We start from the raw sequence: 21,773 nt of genomic DNA on the forward strand, positions 1-21,773 counted from the left end.
CGGCCGGGCCGGGCGACGAGCGCGGGATGCGGCGGGTGCGGGTGGTTTTGGGCCACGTGTCCGGCGGCGGCTCCTGGGCCGCGGCCCCGGCGCCCGCCCCCTGCTCCAGCCGCGGCCCAGGGGCCGAGGACGTGGTGGTGGTGCACGGGCGGCGCACCCCCATCGCCCGCGCCCGCCGCGGCGGCTTCCAGGTAGCGCGGCCCGGCGGGGTGCTGAGGGGGGGAGGGGCAGGGGGGTGCTGAGGGGGAGGGGAGCCCCCTTCCCCTGTGCCCCCCATAGCGGGGTGGGGGGCAGGCCGCTCTGAGCAGCGCCCCCCTCCCAGCACACGACCCCAGACGAGCTGCTGTGCGCCGCGATGACGGCCGTGCTGCGCGACGTGCGCCTGAGCCCCGACACGCTGGGGGACATCTGCGTGGGTGAGTCCCTTCCCCCCCAGGGCCCGGGGAGAGCTGATCGGTCCCCGGGCGGGGCGGGCGGGGGCTGCACTAACGGGCGGCCGCGCTGTGTTTGCTCGCAGGCAACGTGCTGCAGCCGGGCGCGGGGGCCAACGTGGCGAGGATCGCGCAGTTTCTGAGGTGAGCCGTGTCCCGCGTTTTGGGCGCCCGCCCGCCCGCCCGGGGGACGGGGTCAAGGGTCGAGACGCCGTCCTGGCTGCTCTTTGGGTGGAAGTTAATGTGTGACTCCTGATCCCAAGGCCGCGGGGTCTGTTCACCTCCCTTGTTCTGCGCCTTTTCTCTCCGTTTTAGGAAGGGACGATACGTCCTTAGCTGTAATTCGTTCTCTTCAGTAGCGATTTTCTTCTCACGCCTTCGGCAGAAGGCAGGGCGGGTGGCACCTTAGAGACTAACTGGTTCGGAGAGGAATAAGCTTTCGTAACGCTCCAGCCTCCTTGCTCACGTGTACATTAGTACAGTTACGGGTACTCCTCGCTTAACTTTGTCCCGGTTAACGTTATTTCATTATTACGTCGCTCTTCTATTGATCATTTAAAGTCGCGCAGCGTTCGGCTATGACGTTGTTTGGCCGCCGCCTGCTATTAGGTAGCTGCTGTGACATAATTAGATTCGCTGAACATCGTTTCATTTAAAGTCGCATTTTTCAAGAACGTCACTACGACATTAAGCGAGGGGTACCTGTATGTGAAATAGTTATGTAATGCGTTATGAATGTATTGTATTACGTTATTGGGTGTTGTCTTCTCAGCTAGAGAAAGCTTGGAGAGAAGGAAGGGAAAGAGGTGGCTTGGGGACTTGGGGGGTCTTCACGTCGTTCCCACGTCCGGCTGCGCTGGCACGTCCGGGCGCTCTCACTGAGTCGGATGCGATTGGCAGCTCTGCTTGGTGCAGTGCCTGGTGCTCTAATACAACGGTGCTAGCAGAGGGACCGAAGTCCTGGACGCTTTCTCCCGGCACATTTCCCTTTAAGTCAGAGTTGAGATCCTTTTAATAAGACAGTTTCACTGCTGCCCTTTGTGCTGGGTCTGTTCAGTCACAAAACAAGTGACTTCACACTCCAGAGACTTGCAGCGCAGCACAAACAACAGGTACAGCAAGTCATTGGCGGCCCATGTCCCTGAACACTGGAGAGGTTGGTGGTGGACGGGTCATTTTCAACCTGGAGGGATGTGAGCAGTAGGGTCCCCCAGGGCTCGGTCCTCGGGCCTGCACTGTTCAACATCTTCATCAGAGATCTGGATGTGGGCGTGGAAAGCACGCCATCCAAATTCGCTGATGACACCAAGTTGTGGGGCAAGGTGGGCACGCTGGAGGGGAGGGACAGAAACCAGCTAGATGTAGATAGGTTACAGAGGTGGGTGGATAAGAATAGGATGGAAGTCAATGCAGACAAGTGCAAGGTGCTGCATCTAGGGAGAAGGAAGCAGCAACACACCTATAGGCTGGGGAACTCCCTTCTTGTCAACACGGTGGCAGAAAGGGATCTTGGAGTCATTGTTGACTCCAGGATGGACATGACCTGCCAATGCGAGGAAGCGGTCAAGAAGGCAAACTGCACCTTGTGCATCTACAGATGCACCACAAGCAGGTCCAGGGAGGTGATCCTCCCACTCTGGCATTGGTCAGGCCACAGTTGGAGTACTGCATCCAGTTCTGGGCACTGCACTTCAAGAGGGATGTGGCCAGCATTGAGAGGGTCCAGAGGAGGGCCACCCGCATGGTCAAGGGGCAGCGGGGAGGCCCTATGAAGAGAGGGCCTGAATCTATTCATCCTTCACGAGAGAAGCCTGAGAGGGGATCTGGTGGCCATTTACAAACTCACTGGTGGGACCAGCAGAAATTGGGTGAGGCTCTGTTCCCTCAGGCGCTACCTGGGGTTACTAGGAGTAACGGCCACCACTTGTTAGAGAGCAGGTTGAGGCTGGACCTCGGGAGACATTAGTTCACGGTTAGGGCTGCCAGGCTCTGGAACGGGCTCCCAAGGGAGGTGGTGTTCTCTCCTACCGTGGGGGTCTTCAAGAGGAGGCTGGACAGATATTTGGCTGGGGTGTTATGACCCCAGCACTCATTCCTGCCTAGAGCAGGAGGTTGGACCTGATGATCTTTTTAGGTCCCTTCCAATCCTAAGCACTAGGGTGGCCAGGTTTTATTATCAAGTTATGTCCCCTCGACTGATTTGTCTTGTGTTCAACTACTCATGAGCCAGTGAAGGCAACCACACAAGTTGCAAACCATCAGTGACTGTCACGTCCTTCTGAATTTTTACAATGCCATTTTGCCCCCTCAGTATGGCGTGTGACCTCGTTTAGCCCAAAATCTTGACAAATGGGATGGGGCTGCCTGACACTCTTGCAAAGAACAGCTGTTCCAAGGAGACCGATTTCCAGCTTTAACGGAGTCGGGTCTGGCAGGTTGATTCCAGTTACCGATCTGGTCTGGAGACAGCTTTCGCTGCTGTTGGCCTAGGACAAAATGCAGCAGAGCAGACCCTGCCATAGATGGGTTTGTCTTTAGCACGTTTTGTTCAAGAGCAAATATAAGGGATGAGTTTTCTCTTCAGTTGTATTGTTGAGTGTATGAGGTCTTCGACTGACCCTGTCTTTGTTTTGCTGTAGTGGCATCCCGGAGACTGTACCTTTATCGTGTGTCAACAGACAGTGTTCCTCTGGACTGCAAGCTGTGATCAATATAGCTGGTAAGCATGCAAGATATCAATCTTCCCTGTTGCAGTCAGCCTCTCACAGTTGTAAAAGACAGAATTAGGGATGAGATTATAAGTATTCAATACTTGCCTATGCCAGACTGGTTGTAGCCTTCAAACCTAAAAGCCTTTTGTGAAAATCCTGTCACTTCATTTCTGTAGAAATGGTAGTGAGATGGAAGGGCTGAAACTGTCTTATCTGAAAATCCATTTAAAAAATGATTTGGCTTACACCAGGGCAGATTTACACGGTCCTCCTACTAGATGTCATTGAACTCTAGGCGATGGTAAAAATATTGACAAAGTATCTTTGTTGCAGGCGGCATCAGAAACGGGTCCTATGACATTGGCTTGGCATGTGGGTAAGAGTATTTCTATGCAGATATTTACTCCTTTAGCCTTTAGTAGTATTTTGCTGCTCTAGCATCTTTCATGTTAGGATCTTAAAGACCTTTACTGATACACTTCAGCATTCCCTTGATTTGGATGCTGTCATCACTTTACAAATCAGTGAACTGAGCATGTGAGATTTGAAACCTGAATCCAAATGAGAAGACACCTTTGTGTGCCTAAAGCATATGCTTTAAAAAGGTCTGAATGTTTCAGAAGCCTGAATACACATCCTCTGAAAATCATATTCTTTTGAAGTGTCTCCATATCCCCAATGTTCTCTAGCAATTGTAGGCCATTGTGATTTCTCCTGGAGTTTCATGAAGCAGTGGGAAACTGGGGAATGGTCCTAGTTAGGCATCCCATCATTACAGACCCTTTTTAAAGAATATATTAGGCCTCTGACATGCCACCTGTAGAGCCTGTTTTTTGTGTACGGATATCTAATAGCAAGAGTGCCATTTGCAAATGGCCGTTTACAAGCCATTTCATTAGCTGGTGTTGGTCTCAAATTCCAGTTTTGTCAGGTGCTGAGATGATCATCACATCCATACTAATCGGTGTGTCTTATAGAAGTGGAGGAGGTATTTATTTCTGGAAAGATAAACACAGCTGAATTCATTCATGGAGCTTCACCAGTTACTGATGATGATTATTAATAGGATTTGCAATTGAATATATTGTAGTATAAAATGCATTGCTTCTCTGTATAAGTAGCAATGATGACATGAACCCGGAGATAATGCATTTCAGAAGAATCTGAATTACGCAGAAGCAAACTTGCACGATCGAAGTGTTTTTGTTTCGGTTTTGTTGTTGGATTTTTTTTTTTTTTTTTTAATTTCCCCCAAATTTCAAGCCTGGCCTGGGTTGCTCTTTGAAATCAGTATGGTGATCAGTGAGAAATCTCTTGGTTTGCAGTTTCTGGTTGGCTTTTACATAATTTGGTGTCATCTAGTCTGCTTATGCAGTACCTTTACCCACAGTTTTGAAGCTGTTAATTTGTTTCCAGCCTAAATGTTGCAGCATCTGGGAACCCTGACTTCCTTGCTCAGGTTGTGCAACACCAGACACATGGTGTTACTTGCTTGAATGCTCTCTGTAGGGGCTTGCTTAACTCTTGGCTAGTCAGACTTCTAGCTCTATTGTTGCTGCTGCTGTTGTTGTTATTATTATTATTATTATTTGAATTTATATCACACCTTATCAAGAAAAGGCTGGGGGCAGTTTACAATAAATGACAAACAACCCACAGATAAGAAACAACAGTAGACTCCCCAAAGAATACTCCAAAACTAGAAACTCCTCCTTCCTGTTCCTCGTCCCCCCACACTGCTGCTTCTCTGCCCATCACCCATAAGAGCAGACCCTCTAGCTAGTTCCATCTGTTCCCAACTCCAATTTGCATGTAGGTATTAAAACAAAACAAAATGCCTCTTCCCACCCAGTTCCACTCTCCGTCCCAATATCACACCCAGTCTCATACCCCCTCTCCTACAGGGGCTGTCCCAAAAAACACACAATTCCTTCCCCTTCTGCCAGCAAACACAGCAAATTCAAATAAGCTGCAGCACATGTACGTTCATTGCTCTTGGTAATATTCTATTGGTGGAAACTCCTATCCAGAAACCTTTGCTTCCCCACTGTGTTTACAGGAGAAAAGGACTCCCAGAATAGTCAGTAACTTCTACCCACATTGTAAAAACATGAGAATTGAACTGTTGAAACTGATATCCCACCCTAGAAAAACAGGACTGTTTATTCTGCAGTGATCTGGCTTCATTTCTTGTTTCTACTTAGATTGTTTGTTTTAAAAACAGGCTGAGTGTAAGTTGTACAGTAACCAATTGTGTTTCTTCCTTACGGTACAATTTGGTTAGGAATTTGAGCTTTTTTCTTGATATAATTAAGGAGCTTTTGCAAAACTAAGTCAAAGGTGAATGACACCTAGATTCAAACATTTTTTTTCCTGTCTAGAATGGAAACAATGTCTCTTAGGGATATGAGTAATCCTGGTGACATTACTTCTCGTGTGGCGGACAACAGTAAAACCAGAGCTTGCCTTATTCCTATGGGGTGAGTATCTTCTTCACTTCTACTAGAATTAAAGGTATTTTCTTAACCCTGCCTCTGTAAGGTCAGTATTTTGTTTAAAAACTGAAAGTATTGTATTTACCCAAATCCACGATGGTTTTGAATTTAAGATGACCACCTCCCAATAATTAGGTTCTGTACATGGAAAATTATAAACGTGTTTTAATTTTCCACGTACAAAATCTGTTTAGTTCAGGGGTGCTCAACCTCCACCCTGCAGGGCAAATGCAGGCCATGGAGCTATCGCATCTAGCCCACGGGGCTTCTCATGAGGTATGGAAATTTGACTGCAGGGGAGTGGTGACCATTAATACAACCACACTCCCCAACACTGCCAAGTTCCCAAGGCCTGTGCAGCTGGTTGGGGCTGGGCTGGATCAGGGCCCAGTTGGGACCTCCCCCCCAACAGGGCCAAGCTGCATCCCCTTCCCTTCTTGCGGCGCTGGATCAAGTTCCTTTCCCCTGTGGGGCTGTGTTGAGGCTCGCCTGCCCATGCCCCCTTCCATACAGCCAAATGGGGTACCTGTTTTGCCTGCGCGGGCACCAGATTGGGAATACCAGCCCATGGATGGACCAGGTGCTGCCAGTCTGGCCTGCCAGACAAAAAGGTTTAGTGGAAGGTTGTCTTAAATTTGTCTCTTCCACTGCTGCAGTGGGGAAAGCAGTAGTGAGGGGTGAAGGGCCAGACCCTTGCCTGCCCCTTGCCCTTTTGTGTGTGTGCCTAACCACTGCTGGCTGCCCCTGTGCCTGCGTTACCACACCTGTCCTGTGCCACGTACCTTCTCCTGCAGCTCTGGGACAATCAGCAGCAGCGGCAGCAGCTTTAGGCTGGGCTGCGCTGGGGCTGGAGAAACTGGAGCTGAAGCAGAAGATAATCAGGGGAAGGAGGCAGGCTGTGTGGTCTCACCTGTGCCCTCTGAGCTGCACACATGAGTCTCCCCCCAGTTTTCCCCTTCCACTCCAACCCCAGCCAGTGGTCTCCCCCATGCTTCCCCAGCTGCAAGTCCCCTCCCACACCAAAGAAGCCATCCTGGCCCGGGGCAAGTGGCAGCTCAGCTCTGACTTCAGCCCCAAGTCCAAGACCAGTATTTTTTCCCCATGCTGATGGTGGGGTGAGAAGAGGACACCTCATCTTGGATTCAGGTAAACACGGTAATCACCTCAAGCAGACTGCTGTGAGCAGCTGATTTCTAGAACCATGCCTTGAGTTTGTGCACTTGTTATGGTGGCAGCTGGCTTGTGCGAGGCGGAGGAGAAACTTGGGTCTTCGTTGTGTTAGCATGAAGATCAGTTCCCATCCCTTTGGAGCACTCTTGGTGATGGCAGTATTGTTTTCCTACAGAATAACCTCGGAAAATGTGGCAGAACAGTTTGGAATCTCCCGAGAGAAGCAAGATGCCTTTGCCTTGGCTTCCCAGCAAAAGTAAATACAGCCCTTTTCTTTTGTGCTAAGGGAATAAAGTTTAGTTTTAATTAAGCATATTAAATTACCCGCTTAAGAGGAAATTCCTCCATCCCAGAAGTTTTGTTTCATGTTGAAAGCTTCATTTTAAGCTACAAGGCTGCCCTGAGCCTTTTCTGGGGAGGGTGGCATATCAATGTAATACATAAAATAAGTTTAAAAAGTGTCCTTTCAAATGCCAGCAATGTGTAGAGAGGGAGGCGTAAAAGGTTCTCAGCACAGAGTAATGAGGACTTGGTGTGTTCCGGAGGTCACTGGAAAATACATCTGACCCCCATGTACATGACTGGAAATCTTGCCCCAGAATGCTTATGCCATCTGTATGAGTAGTGAGGCTTTCTGTATTTATCACTACCCAGATATGTCACTCTTTGTATAGCCTCTATGAATGTTTGGGCTGGCTTTAGCTAGACAGCCTGATACCATCCTGGACTGAAGTGGAAGGCTGAGGCAGAGGCAGACTTTTCTGGGGGAAACATGCAGGGGCTGCTGTAAAGTACAGTATTGTTCATGGCCGTTGTTGTGATATCTTGTGCCAAATGAACCTAGCACTCTCCCAAACTTGTCTGTTCCTTAGAATAAATCGGTGCCAATTGCTACCTGGAATCTCAGTAGTGTCATACTAGTGGGCAGTCTGCTGCTGACTCTGGATTTACTAGAGCCATTTGGGCTAAAGAGTTAAATTTAGTTTCAGAAATAGTCTGGTCAGGTGTGGTCCTGGTCCAGTTGCTTATCTGATACAGGAAGCTACTGCATACACCAGTTAACCTTTAGATTCTGGCCCCTCTCCGAGAGAACTCAGCATGCCAGCCTTTCTTGCTGGCCTTGCACTGATAAATCGTAAGGCTGTGTGTACACAAGCCTCACCTCTCACCCGAGGAAGAGGGTAGTTCTCTGACCTTAGTCATGGGGATCTGCAGATTCACCCTTCAGCATTTTGTTCTCATCTTTCCTTTACCTGGACTATTCAACACTTTCATTTCACTTTCCTAACAAAAGCTTAAAGCAATGTGGTTATATATGGACAACTTTTAATAGTCGCTTATTAGTAGATTGTCCCATTCCTCCAAACCAGTGTAACGGGGCTACCACGCTGCCAGGGATGCCAGCTCTTGAGTTAGAAAAAAAATAAGGGTCCCAAATCCTTTGTAGGTGTGGGAGACCCCAGGCCTAGCGCTGTGGTCAGATTCTAAATGGCTGATTGTATTCTGCCTCAAATCACCTGGTGATTTCTGCTGAAGAGGGTATTTGTTGCATGTCCCAAGCTGCTAATGTTTCTCTGTTGGCATATAGCTCCCAGACCCCTCTCTGACTGGGGTTTGGAGCTAAGTGAAGTGGCTCCTGTGGAGATGCCTTATGAAACTATGTAATGTTCCTGGAATCCTTTCTGGATAAAAACTGACATTTGAGTGCTAGTGCATTGTGCCAACGGGCTGCCTCCCAACAAAGACAGGCTGACCTTTGTGTCTTCACACTGCAGAGAGAGAGGGAGGAACTTGACCCCTTCTTTACTAACTAGCAAGGAAAAATATCCACCTTTGTGTAGCTTGGCCTATTTGGCCTCTACTTAAATTAAGAGGGAGAGTCCCACACTCAGGACCTATGGTTCATTTATTCTTCCTGTTGTTTGGATAACAGTAACAGCCCTGTGACCTTGGCCACAGAACTTCATGGTTGTGACAATGCCACAAGTGCAGACACTCAAAAGTCCCAGTAAAGTCAGGGACATAATGAACTCGTGTCTTCCAAAGATAAAAGCTTTGACTTACAGCAGCAGGTCTGTTACAGGGCCCATTCCACCATTTGCAGTCCTGTGCCCGTTTACAGGATGTTTGACAAAGGATCTGCAAACCAGTCTCTTTACAAGCCATGCTTTGAACTCACCGTGGTCATCTTAGACTATTTCAACCCTCCGTAACTTTTATTTTGATAGAGCGGCCAGAGCTCAGCAGATGGGACTGTTTAAAGCTGAGATTGTGCCAGTGACGACTACTATTACAGATGACAAGGGCAACGAGAAAACAATCACTGTGTACCAAGATGAAGGGATCAGGCCTAGCACCACACTGGAAGCCTTGGCCAAACTGAAGCCTGCCTTCAAGAAGAATGGCACCACAACAGCAGGTAAAGCCTCTCAGTATATCGAGAGTTTTTTAATTAAAGACCTGGTGGTGGGTAATGTGAGCTGCTCTCCCAGCCCATTTGCGGTGCTGGTAACCAGGTTTGACCAGGCTGAAGTGATGATATTGGTGACTTTCCTAACAGGTAACTCCAGCCAGGTCAGCGATGGAGCTGCTGCAATTCTACTGGCGAAACGCTCCAAAGCAGCAGAGTTAGGCCTTCCAGTTCTAGGAGTGCTGAAATCCTTTGCAGTGGTTGGAGTCCCGCCGGAGGTCATGGGCATAGGGCCTGCCTATGCCATCCCAATAGCTTTGGAGAAGGCTGGTAAGGAGCCATGGGATTTGTTCTGTTTTGTGCAGTGTGGCACAGTTGGGGGGTCTAGGTCTTGTGGTCATAGAAATAAAGTTTATTCCTTCAGATGCAGAGTTTGTGGAGTGCAGTCAGCAGTAGGAGTACTCACAGGGCATTTGGAGCCTTCAAAGAAGCCTCGCCTAGCATTATTTTAATGCCCAGTTCACTCGTATTGCATTGGCTTTCCCAAAAGCTTGCACTGAATCCCTGTGCAGTTCCAACAAAGGGCTGGTAAGGAAACATCTGTGATGCAGACTTGCCCTCGAGGACGCTGTGCCCTTCCCCAGGCACCACCTCCAAAAGAGGTGCCCCACCTTGGGAGGGCTTACTGGCTTTTCAGCAGTGCTAATTAGTACATGCAAATGAAGCTGTGATGTTTTCAGCTGGACATGAAGGGTGCTTAAAGTGGTATGGTCTGCCTGAGCACACCACTGCTGGCGCAGTATGTGTACAGCATAGAGGGGCCAGTGACTTGTACCTGATTTGCTAATACTGTGTTCTCATGAATGGCAATGAGATGTTTCTGCCTGGGATCACACACTGGTTAGACCAGCATTTTAACTTCTCCACAGTAGGCCAGTTCAGCATGGTAACTGTGTATGCTGTAACTGGGAACATACACGTGTATTTTCAAACATGAAAATACATGTTTGCCAATGGAATTGGATAACAGTAACAACCCTGTGACCCCGGTTACAGAACTTCATGGTTGTGACAATGCCACAAATGTCTAATCTGTCTAGCACCACTATAGTTGTGTGTTCAGCAACAATTCTTTTGATCTCTGTAAATTCCCTGAGATCTTTAACATCTGTGAAGGCAGGGTAAAGGGAGTCTTGTTTAGCAATACTTCATTACACAACCTGCCACTGAATTTGAAGTTTTATGATCTCTGATAGCAAATTATGCTGCAATAACCCAGGTGTCTCCTCCTTTCCTTGGAGGGAATAGCAGTATATTTCATTTAGAGTCCTATTTATGAGTGATCATCTTTCAGGCAGCATTTAATCATGGGAATAATAAAATCCCTTTTTCTGATCTGTTTAATATACAGGTTTGACTATCAATGATATTGACATATATGAAATCAATGAAGCCTTTGCTAGTCAGGTGAGTATGTCCTATTTAACTTGTGTGGCTTGGTGACTCGGCACAATCCGTGCTGGATATATCTCTGCATGTAATAGATTTCCATTTGCCTCAAGTAGGAGAGGCCCAGTTGAATTTTGATAATGCATACAAACCATTTTCCCCTTTCTTCCACAAAGGTTTAACTGCAGATGCTGTGGTGAAGTCTTCTATGACTAAGGCTTCCCTATTCAATAGAAAGCAGGGTAGATTTGCACCTTCTAGATAGAGACTAACCAAAGCGGACAGATAGATAGATATGGCACAAACGTTCACCTGGCTAACTACACATCTTTCTATTCAATGGGAAAGACAGCGCAGGAACTTCATTAGCATGACATGACATACAACAGATAAGGAAACTCAAAACAATCTGTCCAGTGAACAGCAGAGCTCAATCCTTTCCTTGTGGGTTTTGTTACATTGCTGCGTGCTGGTTTGCTCAGTTCTGTAAGGCATGCTGAGTATCGCCAGCATTAGTAGGGTGTCTTCGTAAACTTGTCATCTTCCCGCTGTTTCATAACAAGGGTTCAGGATGAGAATCTGCCCAGACACTTCCCTTTTGAGAGCTGAAGACAGGAGACCTGCTCTAGAAACCAGCCAGATTTACTTGCTGTTACAGTCTCTGTAGTTGCAACTGATTGCCTGTTTACAGTATATCAGCCTGGCATAGCTCTCAGCTGGCTCTGCATGGGCAGTCTAGTTCCCCTGCCTTCCATGGCGATTTATGGGTGTTGCTAAGGATAGGCCTACTACCTAACAATACACAAATTGTACAGGTGCAGTTACTAACCCAGTGGTGGTGTTTTTTGGGGGGGAGGCTTAATGCTTATTTGAAGTAGTGAATCAGAATGCCCTGTGTTTTCCTTTAAAGTGGGTGTTTGGGGCTAAATTCACCCTTGGTCCAAACTCCCTGAAGCCAACAGGCCTGCAGGAGGTATGTGTTTGGTTGGCTGGCTTGTATTCCACTAACTATAAAGACTTGGGACTCCCAGTATTTTTGCAATCCTCTTTGCTCTCCATTGTGGGATAGATGCTGAAGGAGCTGATGTGCAGGCCAGTGTTTTCACAGGGGTATTCTCAACTTATCTTCCTAGGCTGTATACTGTGTTGAGAAACTGGGCATCCCAATGGAGAAGGTGAACCCCCTTGGAGGAGCAATCGCACTGGGACACCCTGTGGGCTGCACTGGAGCTCGTCAAGTTGTCACTTTGCTTAATGAATTGAAGCGCAGGGGGAAAAGGTGAGTGTTAAAGACCTGTAAGTGCCCCCCTGCCTCAGAGTAGCTGCCTGTTTGCCTCTGTGGTGTGGCAACACGGAGCCTTTGATACACCCTGTTCTAAGAAATGGGATGTTTTTTGTGCCTCTCGAATAGCGCAATGGAGAGGAGGGGCTGGCAGGTTGCAAACTGCTCAGTGAGTTGGGTAAGAGCAATTTGGATCTCTTCAGCAGAGGCAGAAACACTTGAATGTAGCATCTTGGCAGATTTCCATAGAGCTTGTTTTTCCACAAAGCCTGGATGGCAGCAGAAGAGTCTCAACATTGACCTGGAGGAGACAGTAGCTTAGCCTTCTTCAGGAAGGAGGGCAGCCTGCTGAGAATATTTTGCGCTAACCTGATCCCCCTTTACCACAGCAAAGACTGCTTCCTTGCTGTGATAACCTGAACCAAGGCAGAATTGCCCTATCTCAGACCCTCTTGTTGGCCATCCCTGGCTTAGGACACGGGAAGGAATGACTGCTCCTGTATCAGCTCTTGTGCCTTGTGGCCGTCTGAAAGAACCATGGGTAGCTCCAGTTTATCTCCTCTGACATTTTTCTTCTTGGCCGGTTTAGAACTGGAGCTGTTTTTCTAACGATTTAACTCCTTTGTTCTGTTCCAGAGCATACGGTGTGGTGTCCATGTGCATTGGAACCGGTATGGGAGCTGCTGCAGTGTTTGAGTACCCAGGCAACTAAATTCCAGCTACACAAAAACAAGGCGGTTCTAATTCTTCTTTCTCCAGTGATAGTGAATCATTTGCACTAAAAACATAAAACTGGATCAGGAATGTACATAATAGAACTACTGATTGCAGGCACTAATTATCAAATAGTGGAACTAATACAGGCAAGGACCGTTGTGATCCAGGGTGTGGGGGTTGCAGAGCGAAAGAGATGGGCCTGGTGGCTGCTTCCAAGTGAAGATCTCATGGCAGTGAGCTCAGACAAATTCACTTTGATTTCACAGATACAGGCCCTGATATACTAGCATCCTGCTAGTTGTATAAAATCACTGGCATGGAACTGAGGGATCAGGCTGCAATTCAGAAAGCTTGAGTTCACAGGGGTCTTTACTTCTTGTTACAGAAAAAGTCTGGGCTCTTGTAAGGTAAAATCAAAATGCTGGTGCATGTGGACAACTTTTTCCAGATGATTTATACCTATTTTTATTGAACTGATTAAGTTGTGAAGAACCCCGGGGGGGGGCATTGTTTTGTCAGAGCCCAGTGCAAATTCTGTATTTAAAATGGTTAAATGTGAGTAATTCACCACCAGCTGGCCCCAGTGCATCCAAGCTGTTGCTCCTCTTTACTGAGTGTGTGGATGGTTTGAGTGCCAGACTGGCCATGGGTTCCACCAAAAAATCATGGTTTTCTACCTAGCTGTTGTGAAACAACTTGGACTGGATGGGAGAAACTTGATGGGAGTTTATCTCCTCACAGTGAGGGGCCTCTTAAAAATGAAAATTATGAGGGGTTGGAGGAGGGAGAGGTTAGGGAAAGGCTTCAGCGGCTGCTAGAAACTGGGAATTTTAAGCTAGAGGCCGATCATTCCCATCCTTTGCTGCATTTCTGTTTAATTGTAGCTTGTTGGGTGACCTCTAAAATCAGCTTTTCCCCTGAATTAACAGTAAACGTAAACCCGCCTTGTCTCTAATTATCCTAGTACAGAGGTCATTTCAGTACATTCCTTATTTGCTGTTAGCAATGGCCAAGTATCAGTAACTCGCACAATGTTCCAGTACCAATACAGCCACATGCCTCTGGCCCTCTAAAACTCTCTCCCTCGTAAACTACCTTTCAAGGGTGGAAAGCCCGCTCAGTGCTGGTAACCATTAAAAGCAAGCAGGCTTACTGTCTAGGGCAGCTTGCAGGCGGGATCCAGCCTAAGAAGAGATGGGATCCAGGCCATGACAGTTCAGGGGAATTGGTGGCATCCTCCAGCTGAAGCAGCAGAGAAGGCATTGCCAGCAGCTGTTGCCACCAGGGCAGCAGAGGCTAGTCCTGTTGCCTCTCTTGTGTATCGTCTTCACAACATCTGATGGTGTGTGTGGGGATTTACAACCTACAATGTGAGGGCTGCATGGCAAGCAGCAGCTTGCAGCAGCAAAAGGTTGCCAATTCCTGGTCTAGGATGTTTAGAAATGTTTAAATCAATGGTATTTAGATAATGTTGCATTGTTTAAAAAATGCTCACCAGTAGGCTGAATTCTTGATATTTGCACCTTCCTGCTAATCAGGATAAAGTATTCAAATAGAACAGAAGCAGTCTGCTGGAGACCCAGGAATTATGATGGGGGGTAACTTCAAGGAGGTGTCTAATTTATGGGGTCAAGGAAGCTGCATTTCCCATCCCTGTCAAATTTGACTGTTGATCTGGGTGATGTAAAAATCGTGGGCCCATGTTTTGTCAGAGCAGTGGGGCTCTCACTGCTTGAACAAATCTGTCTCAACTCAGGTGCATTGCACAGACTTCAATATTTCTCTCCTCTTCCTGTCCATACACTGCTGTGGGGGGAAAAGGGTGGCAAGGCTGAAATATTGTTGCACTTCAAAGATCAACTTGAAGTCTGAATTCGTGAGGCTGCCAATAGATAAAAATTGAGAGAATTAAAGGCTTCTTCTAGCCCAAATGGGGAATCCCAGGTTGCAGGTAATTAATAGTCTGTTAACTTAGGGTGGCATTTTACAAAGGTGCCCCAGGGGTTTTTGACACCTAATTCCATTGACTTTTATATAAGATGATAAAGAATATGGACTCAGTGTTGGTCTCTGTTTTTTTTTATTCACCAACTTGTGCACCATGACTGTGATACAGAATTAACCAACTTGGTTTTAAGCTAAGGAACAGGTTATACAGGAACTAACTACAAGGCACTCTGGTTTTACAACAATGCTCGTGGCATTCCTGTTACAGAAGCTCCCTTCACTTTCTTTACGAACAGCCTGCTTTAGGAAAGGTATTGAGGCACATATGGGAATAAAAATGAAACACGGCATGTTCTGTTCTGGCGCAAAAATATGCTTTCCTGAGTACCATGGTGGGGGAGAGGGGGTTGGAAGACATCCCATTTTAGTAAAATTCTTAGACATTCCTTGGGGTTTTATTTGGAAAGTTGATTCATCTAGTTTCATTTTAAGCAAAATAATCATAGACAAAGTGGCTTATCTTGTGCATGAACTTCCAATGACAGCAATAGCCAAGAGCTCAGCCCATTACGTTGACATCTCATCTGGACCATCTTACTTAAACACCGAGCGGAGATCTTCATATTTCTCGTCGTAGGATCCTCTGCCTCTGATGTGCAGAGCGCAGGATTTCTCTCCCAGCAGTCCAACAATGGTTGCTGTGGTTTCGTATTTGATGCCACTCCTAAAATAGGAGAGAAGGAAACTGAGTTGCATTTATCTGCTTGTGAAGGAGGGACCTCTTGTAAATTAAAGTGACAGGAGAGTCAGGAGAAAGAAGAGACTAAGGAAGGGTTTTAGGGGTTTCCAAAAGCCAGGAATTTTAACCTAAAAAAATCATACAAGTACTTAATATGACACTGGAGGAATTAACTGAGAGATGGAAGCTTCAGTGCTCATAAATACCCATTTACAGGTGGCACTGGGGAAGCTGACCTACAGCAGGGGACAGGTCTGAGCTTTCTTCCTTTGGCAACTATTTGCTTGTAGAAAGGGCAAGACTTCCAGGATGAAACATTTCTCCCATTTGCTCTGGTAGGCCATGGGGAGCAGGGAGCTGGATGCTGGCCTGAAGTGAACGGCACTGTGTTTTCAAGTATCCTTGCATTGGACTTGTGGTTTGTGGCAATCCTCTGAAAGCCTTCACTTTCCTAGAAACAGGCCTGAGGGCCTGTGCTTTCCCCGCTGTCCCACTTCATTCTTTTGTCTCAAAATTCCCCAGCAGGAAGGAGCACCTTTGCACACAGCTAAACTGGCTACAATTTAACCAATTTAGTGAGTCCCATTAGGCATTCTGCTTCACCAGGGACTTTAAATGTGCTGAATCAAAGGAGGTGGCTACTCTGGACAACAGTTTTGCTTTCTGGCAGCCCAGAGCCACCATCAGTTTGCAAATGGGTGGATGTGCTTCCTGCATGCTCTTGCATGCAAGATCACTCAAGAAAAGTGAATAGTAAACCAGGACTTTTATTATCTCCCTCACCTGCATTTTAACTCTAGGAACTTGCCTGTTAACCCTGCTCAGTGCTGACTTTCTCATTGAACTCCCTGGAGTAGACTCCCTTGCTCTGTTCGGACTTCCTGCCTTTCTGCAGGCACGTGGATGCCTCTGTGCAATGAATCCTCATTTTTGTTAATATAATTTAGAAAGCCAGTTGGTTTCTCTGTGGTCTTGTATTGCATAGGAAAGTATCACAGCTGTGTTTCTTTGCCCTCTTCCTGAGAACTTTCTTGGACTGGAAGTTATGTTTTCCCAGGAGAGTGTAACCTTGCTGATGAGTATGGGGAAAACTAAATACAGTTGGAGAACAGTCAACTGCTGTTTACTGGTCAAACCAAAGGGTCCATCTTGCCCAGTCTCCTGTGTCACACGGGCAGAGAGTGGATGCTGACAGGGAGAGTGAACCAGGTAAGGCCAGGTCTGTTGTTGCCCCCCACCCCCTTCCTCGCTCACTTGCAGCCTCCAGCATTTAAAGTCTAGGAAGTTCTGAATCGGAGGCTGTACCCCTAGTGCCCATGCTGCAAATCGACTGATGCCCCCGTGTCCAGTCCCCTTTCTGCATCTGGCTACTGTCAGCTCCGACCCCATTTGGAGGCAGTGAGCTCTACATTTAAATGACGCTGTGGAAAAGAACATCCTTTTGTTAGTTTTAAATTTACTATTAGTCTCATTTTATGACCTCTGGTTCTTGTATTGTGTGAGAGTAAGCAATACATCCATTTATTTTTTCATCATCATTTAATAGTCTATAAACCCTTATGTCCCCCCACAAGCATCTCTTTTTCTAAATTGAATTGGCCTAGCCTCTTTAGTCTCTGCCTGTGAAACCCCTCCATACCACTGATCATCCTTGTCCCTCTCTAGTAGTATCCTTTTTTTGAGGTGTGGGGAGCAGAACAGGGCACAGTATTCAAGGTGTGGATGCACCATGGATTTCAAGGGGCATAATGATACTTTCCATTTTGCTTACAATTCTCAATCCCTAACATTTTGTTTGCCTTTTTGATGACTGCTGAGCACAGAGCTGATGCTTTCTGTGAACTGGCCGTGACACCCAGATCTCTCCTGCGTGATGGCAGCTAGCATAGAACCCATTATAACATAAGTATAGTTGTGGTTATTTTTGCCCACATGCATCACTTCACACTTATCTACATTGAATTTCATCTGCCACGTAGTTGCCCATTTGCTCAATTGTGGTAGATCCTTCTGTAGTTCCCCACAGTCTTTACCAATGAGTAATTGTGTGCCACTGGCAAATTTGGTCACTTACCTGTTTTTCCAGATCCTTTACAAATATGTTAAACAGCACTGGTCCCGACACACATCCCTGGGAGGCTGCTATTTACTTCTTTCCATCCTGAAAACTAACCATTTATACTTACTCCTTGCTTTCTGTCTTTAAGACAATTTCTAATCTGCAAGTGGACACAGCCTATAATCCCAGGATTAAGAGCCTCTGACGGAGGAACCTTGTCAAAGGCTTGTTAGAAGTCCAAATACACTACAATCAACTGGATCGCCCTGATCCACCTGCTTACTGACACAAAGAACTCGAATAGGTTGGTAAGGCTGCCACTGCCTTCACACCACCTGTCCGTTACCACCTACCCCCTCACTGCCTCTCCCACCACCTGCCCCACTGCAGTGATGGTGGGGACAAATTTAAGGCAACCCTCCAACAATTAGATTGTATAGATGGACAATTATAACAAATTTATAATTTTTCCTTGTATGGAATCCAATTATGGGGTGGGGTGGGGGCATACTTCACTGCCAGGTACCATACAACTTGCAGACATTAAAGGATTTAAGAAAACATCAGATTCTATTATTCCTCACCCTTCTATAATCCCATCTTTTATCACTGTTGCTGTGTATAAAACCTTTAGACATGAGGTAGCACATCACCATCAAATCAGTTGGTTTTGTGAAGTGCTTTATGCAGGTGTTACACAAAATCCCACAGCCATCTATTTTCATTACCAAGGGCTGCTCCTAGCTGCAGATGCAACACTGCTATGTGAAGGTTTACAGTTAGCATGACCTGTTACGCTAACAGTTATGGTTTCAAAAGCTCCAAGTGACTGTGAAGCACTAGGGTGGTGACATACATGCCTGATGAAGCACTACAAAAATAGCTGTTCCACTTCAAAAAATCCCCCTGGGAAAAGCAGGAACCACTTTGAAGTGCTGCATGTAATGTTTGCAACCTCTATTTGCTGCCTCTTCATCTGCAAGTGCTGTGTGCTCCTTTAGTAAGACTGAGGAATGTAGTTCAAGGAGGACCCAATATAAACCTTCAACTCAGGATTCGGACTGCTTACAAGGGAGTATTCAGTCCTCCGTGTCAGCTTGGGAAGGATTTTCTGGTTGAGTTTAGCAGCACTTCCCAGTACGTGTTTTATATAGACAAGTCAATAAACGTGTTGCTGCACCCATTGCAGCATAAACAGCAAGAGTTTAGTTTTTCTGGATAGGTGAGCAACAGTACTCGCGTGTGTAGCATAAACTATGAGAACAACCAGCAAGTGCTTGCAGTCTGTCCACCACAGCATGTGCAAACTTGAAAGAACTTCTTAAGCTTCGTGACAGCAGGCAGCGGTATTTTAACATGTCCCTACACTTAGGGACTTGCATTGTGACCACACACATTGGAGATGTCTGAATCCCGTCGGTCTGTTAGTGCAGTAACTGCACAGACAGGCATGCCAAAACGTGTGCCTGTGTATACATGGGCCCTTAATCACTCACAACACAGCTCGGAGACTAACTATGTCATCATTACTAATCACTTCTGTAGAAACCTCCTTTGTTGTAGGACTAGAAGAGCAAAGCTCCCCTTGTCAACAAGAATGTAACACAGAGACTGCTTTAAATGAAATGAACACCTTAGTAGCCTGGGCTTGAAGACATCCTGGCAGCAAACCTGTTCTCTTACTCTACCTTGCTGTAAAACAGATCTGTAAAGGTACTTTGGTGGGTAAGTCAGCTTCACGGGCCTCCAGACTTCCATTGGAGGGGGAGATGGAAAATACTTCCAGGTCAGTATGCTGTTCCTGTTGGTCTGCAACAAAGAATGAATATGCAGAGGCCTTCAGTGGAGAAGTATAGTGCAGCATTCACACAAGTCACAACTATGACTCCTGAGTCACCAGGGGAAAGTTGCCTGGTGTCCTGTCCAATGCAATGTTTCATTCGCATTTGGGCAGCCTAAATAGTCATCCCCTGTCAGGCAGGAATGGGGGCAGCTGTAAATGTTAAGGCTCAAACTTGCTCCTACTGGAGCAGATGGGAGTGGCTGCTGCTCTGCACCTCTTGACTCAGCCTTAAATTTGCAAATTGATCCAGTAGGTGTGATTCTATTCTCTGCAGTCAGTCTGGGGCGAGGGTTGAAATAAATGGAGTTAGTTACACTGGTACAAAAGCCGTCACAAGATCAGAACTAGATGTAGCCTGCTCGCTGACAGTGACTGCCAGGGGATCCTGACTTACTGACAATGTTAAATGGCTAACTACATTGGAAGACAAAAAGCTAAAATGGAGTCAATGGCAAAGGCTTCGTACCCAGTAGAACAATCCAGTAACTTCTACACCTGCTCCGGTTTAACAAGAAGACATTTTCTATCTTGGGCTGACCAACAAAGCAAGTTGCAAAATCAACCGTCTCACAGGAGAGCTCCAGTACGGGAACAGTAAGAAATGCAGTTACTGGCAACAGCTGCTGGGTACAAGAGAGAGGAAATAAGCATTAAACTTGTATCATAGTCTGGAAAGAACCAGCATTATTCCACCCCTTAGCTGTTGGCTTGGGCAGGCGAAGGGTATACAGTTTCTGTAGTGCTGTAATGATAGTTGCTATGGATGAGGCTAGTAGCCACAGAAGTGTTGTGTTGTGTTTGCAGGGGACTACAATACATTTCACTCTGCACTTCAGACTTACTTATACTAACGGTTTATTAAGACAGGGAAAGATAGTGTGTATCTGTTCAGATAGACAGATCTTCAGACTTGCCACTGAATGGACTCGGTGTAAGGGAAGGTATAGCACCCCAGGGCTGTTTAGCTTCTAAGGGCTGTGTGGAGACAAAGGCCGCATACAGACATTGTTTCTTTTGGGAGAGTTGCTGCTCTCTCAAACCATGAGTGTACGGGTGTTCACGATTTTTCTCCCAGACTAAAAATGGCCACTCCAGGAGAAAAATAACCCGGGTAACAACTAGAGTTTAATCAGTCCTGGTAGAGTTTTTCCTGAGAGCAAATGTCTTTACATACTGACTGTCTCCTGGGGAGAAAGAGAAAGCTAGGGGACTATGTTCTCTCCTGAGAGCAGCTCTGGGTTTCTCTACCGTGAGAGCAAACCTAGGAAAATGCTCCCAGATTGTTTAAATGTACTGCGTAGCAAAGTCATTTTCACTCTAGCATCTCTGACCTCTTCAGGACTGTATCTGACACGTCGTTAACTGTCTCCTTGTGTGTAGACTACCTAGGATGACTGCTTTTGTCCATAGCTTAGGTGTGCTGCTTAGAAACACTTTGGAGGAAAAAAACCCTGCATAATCCTGAAACTGTTTCCGTTCTAGATACGTACTGCCTCACCACTCTATAGGCTCCAGTCTGGTACTGCTCGCAGTTAAACTCTCTGAGGGTTGTGAACAAGACACATGAGCTCAAGCAGGCTTGAAAGACTTCCGAGGAACAGAGCTGGTAAATAGCCACTGGCACGCTCCCCAAGCTAGAAGTGACCACGGCTGCAGCCAGGTGTTAAGGGGCACAGTGTGACTGGACAGGTCATCTCTCGAGGTGTAAAACCCAGGTCCTCCTGCCATATAATCAGAGATTCTGCATCCCATCTTGGGAATAGCAGGGAATTAGCCCTAGCACGCTGGTCCAAATCAAGTCTGTTGGCCTGGGAGGTCCCTGCTGTTTCAGCTGAAAGCTATGCCTCGCTTCCTTCTGCACTGTGCGACTGTCATGGCTGGCACACGTCACCCCAGGAATGGCTGCATTTCAGCATGGGCAAACCACAGCTTGAAAAATGACTGAAGATCCAGAATGGATGCAACAGCCCTTATGTGGAGCTGCCTTTTGTTTCTCTTATCTTCTTACCTGGGTTGTTCTGTTCTTGTACTCAATAACTAGATGTTGACTAAATTCCAGCTTCCTGTCTCCGTTCTCCAGCTCCAGCTTTCGGATTCCAGGAAGCAGCTGCTCAGCTGGCAGACTCTGATATGTAAGTAACTCCAGCGTCATGTGGAATGACACTTTCACCTGGGGGAAGGGGTTCAGACAAACACCGTGTGTGAAAAACCTTGGTAGGAAATGCAAAGTAAAAACTGCTCAGACAGCCCATCTGACCCCCACCATAGCACAAAGCTAGGACCCAAATTCCCAGTGGAACCTGTGCAGCAAAGCAAAGGTAAAAATAACCTTGATGTTTCCATGGAAGTTAAAGGGCCAGTGCACAGAAAACAGAGGGGCAAAGATGAACTGCAAACTTTTAAAATATGGTGAGATGAAACCCAACAAGTTTAGGAGCTTAAATTCCCCAGAATGCGACTCTGATTCTCCACCTACTACCCTCCTTTTACCCTGCTGCCTTCCACAGGGTTATTCTTTGC

General features: G+C 46.8%; 2 protein-coding genes across 4 annotated transcripts in view; one reads left to right on the forward strand and one right to left on the reverse strand.

The window, feature by feature from the left end:
- ACAA1 (acetyl-CoA acyltransferase 1) lies at positions 1–14,726 on the forward strand. The gene is made up of 12 exons (XM_014609029.3): positions 1–191; positions 323–416; positions 518–575; positions 3,071–3,150; positions 3,476–3,518; positions 5,524–5,622; positions 6,983–7,063; positions 9,036–9,226; positions 9,368–9,547; positions 10,629–10,684; positions 11,800–11,945; positions 12,585–14,726. Exons 1-12 carry the CDS (start codon positions 27–29, stop codon positions 12,658–12,660), a joined length of 1,269 nt encoding a protein of 422 aa, XP_014464515.3. The 5' UTR covers positions 1–26; the 3' UTR covers positions 12,661–14,726.
- A 2-nt stretch (positions 14,727–14,728) lies between these two features.
- The window catches only part of DLEC1 (DLEC1 cilia and flagella associated protein), a 60,404-nt gene continuing 53,359 nt past the window's right edge, over positions 14,729–21,773 (reverse strand). The window contains exons 35-38 of one of the 3 annotated variants that reach the window (XM_014609027.3): positions 21,262–21,423; positions 19,720–19,873; positions 19,099–19,219; positions 14,729–15,336 (exon numbers count right to left, since the gene is read on the reverse strand). In XM_014609027.3, the coding sequence (XP_014464513.2) occupies positions 15,207–15,336; positions 19,099–19,219; positions 19,720–19,873; positions 21,262–21,423 (567 nt within the window). In that variant the 3' untranslated portion in view covers positions 14,729–15,206. Of the gene's footprint in view, positions 15,337–19,098; positions 19,220–19,719; positions 19,877–21,261; positions 21,424–21,773 lie in introns of those variants that run through there. The other 2 variants (XM_019499331.2, XM_019499345.2) reach the window with 2 other exon arrangements.

Source organism: Alligator mississippiensis, chromosome 5 (assembly GCF_030867095.1).
Source record: "Alligator mississippiensis isolate rAllMis1 chromosome 5, rAllMis1, whole genome shotgun sequence".
NCBI classification, from domain to species: domain Eukaryota; kingdom Metazoa; phylum Chordata; order Crocodylia; family Alligatoridae; genus Alligator; species Alligator mississippiensis.

Bases quoted from the DNA above. Each gene is read 5' to 3' on its own strand.
- ACAA1 (XM_014609029.3), top strand. From the start codon at position 27: ATGCGGCGGGTGCGGGTGGTTTTGGGCCACGTGTCCGGCGGCGGCTCC. The intron at 3,519-5,523 runs GTAAGAGTATTT...TTTCCTGTCTAG, and splicing joins GACATTGGCTTGGCATGTGG to AATGGAAACAATGTCTCTTA. The intron at 11,946-12,584 runs GTGAGTGTTAAA...GTTCTGTTCCAG, and splicing joins TTGAAGCGCAGGGGGAAAAG to AGCATACGGTGTGGTGTCCA.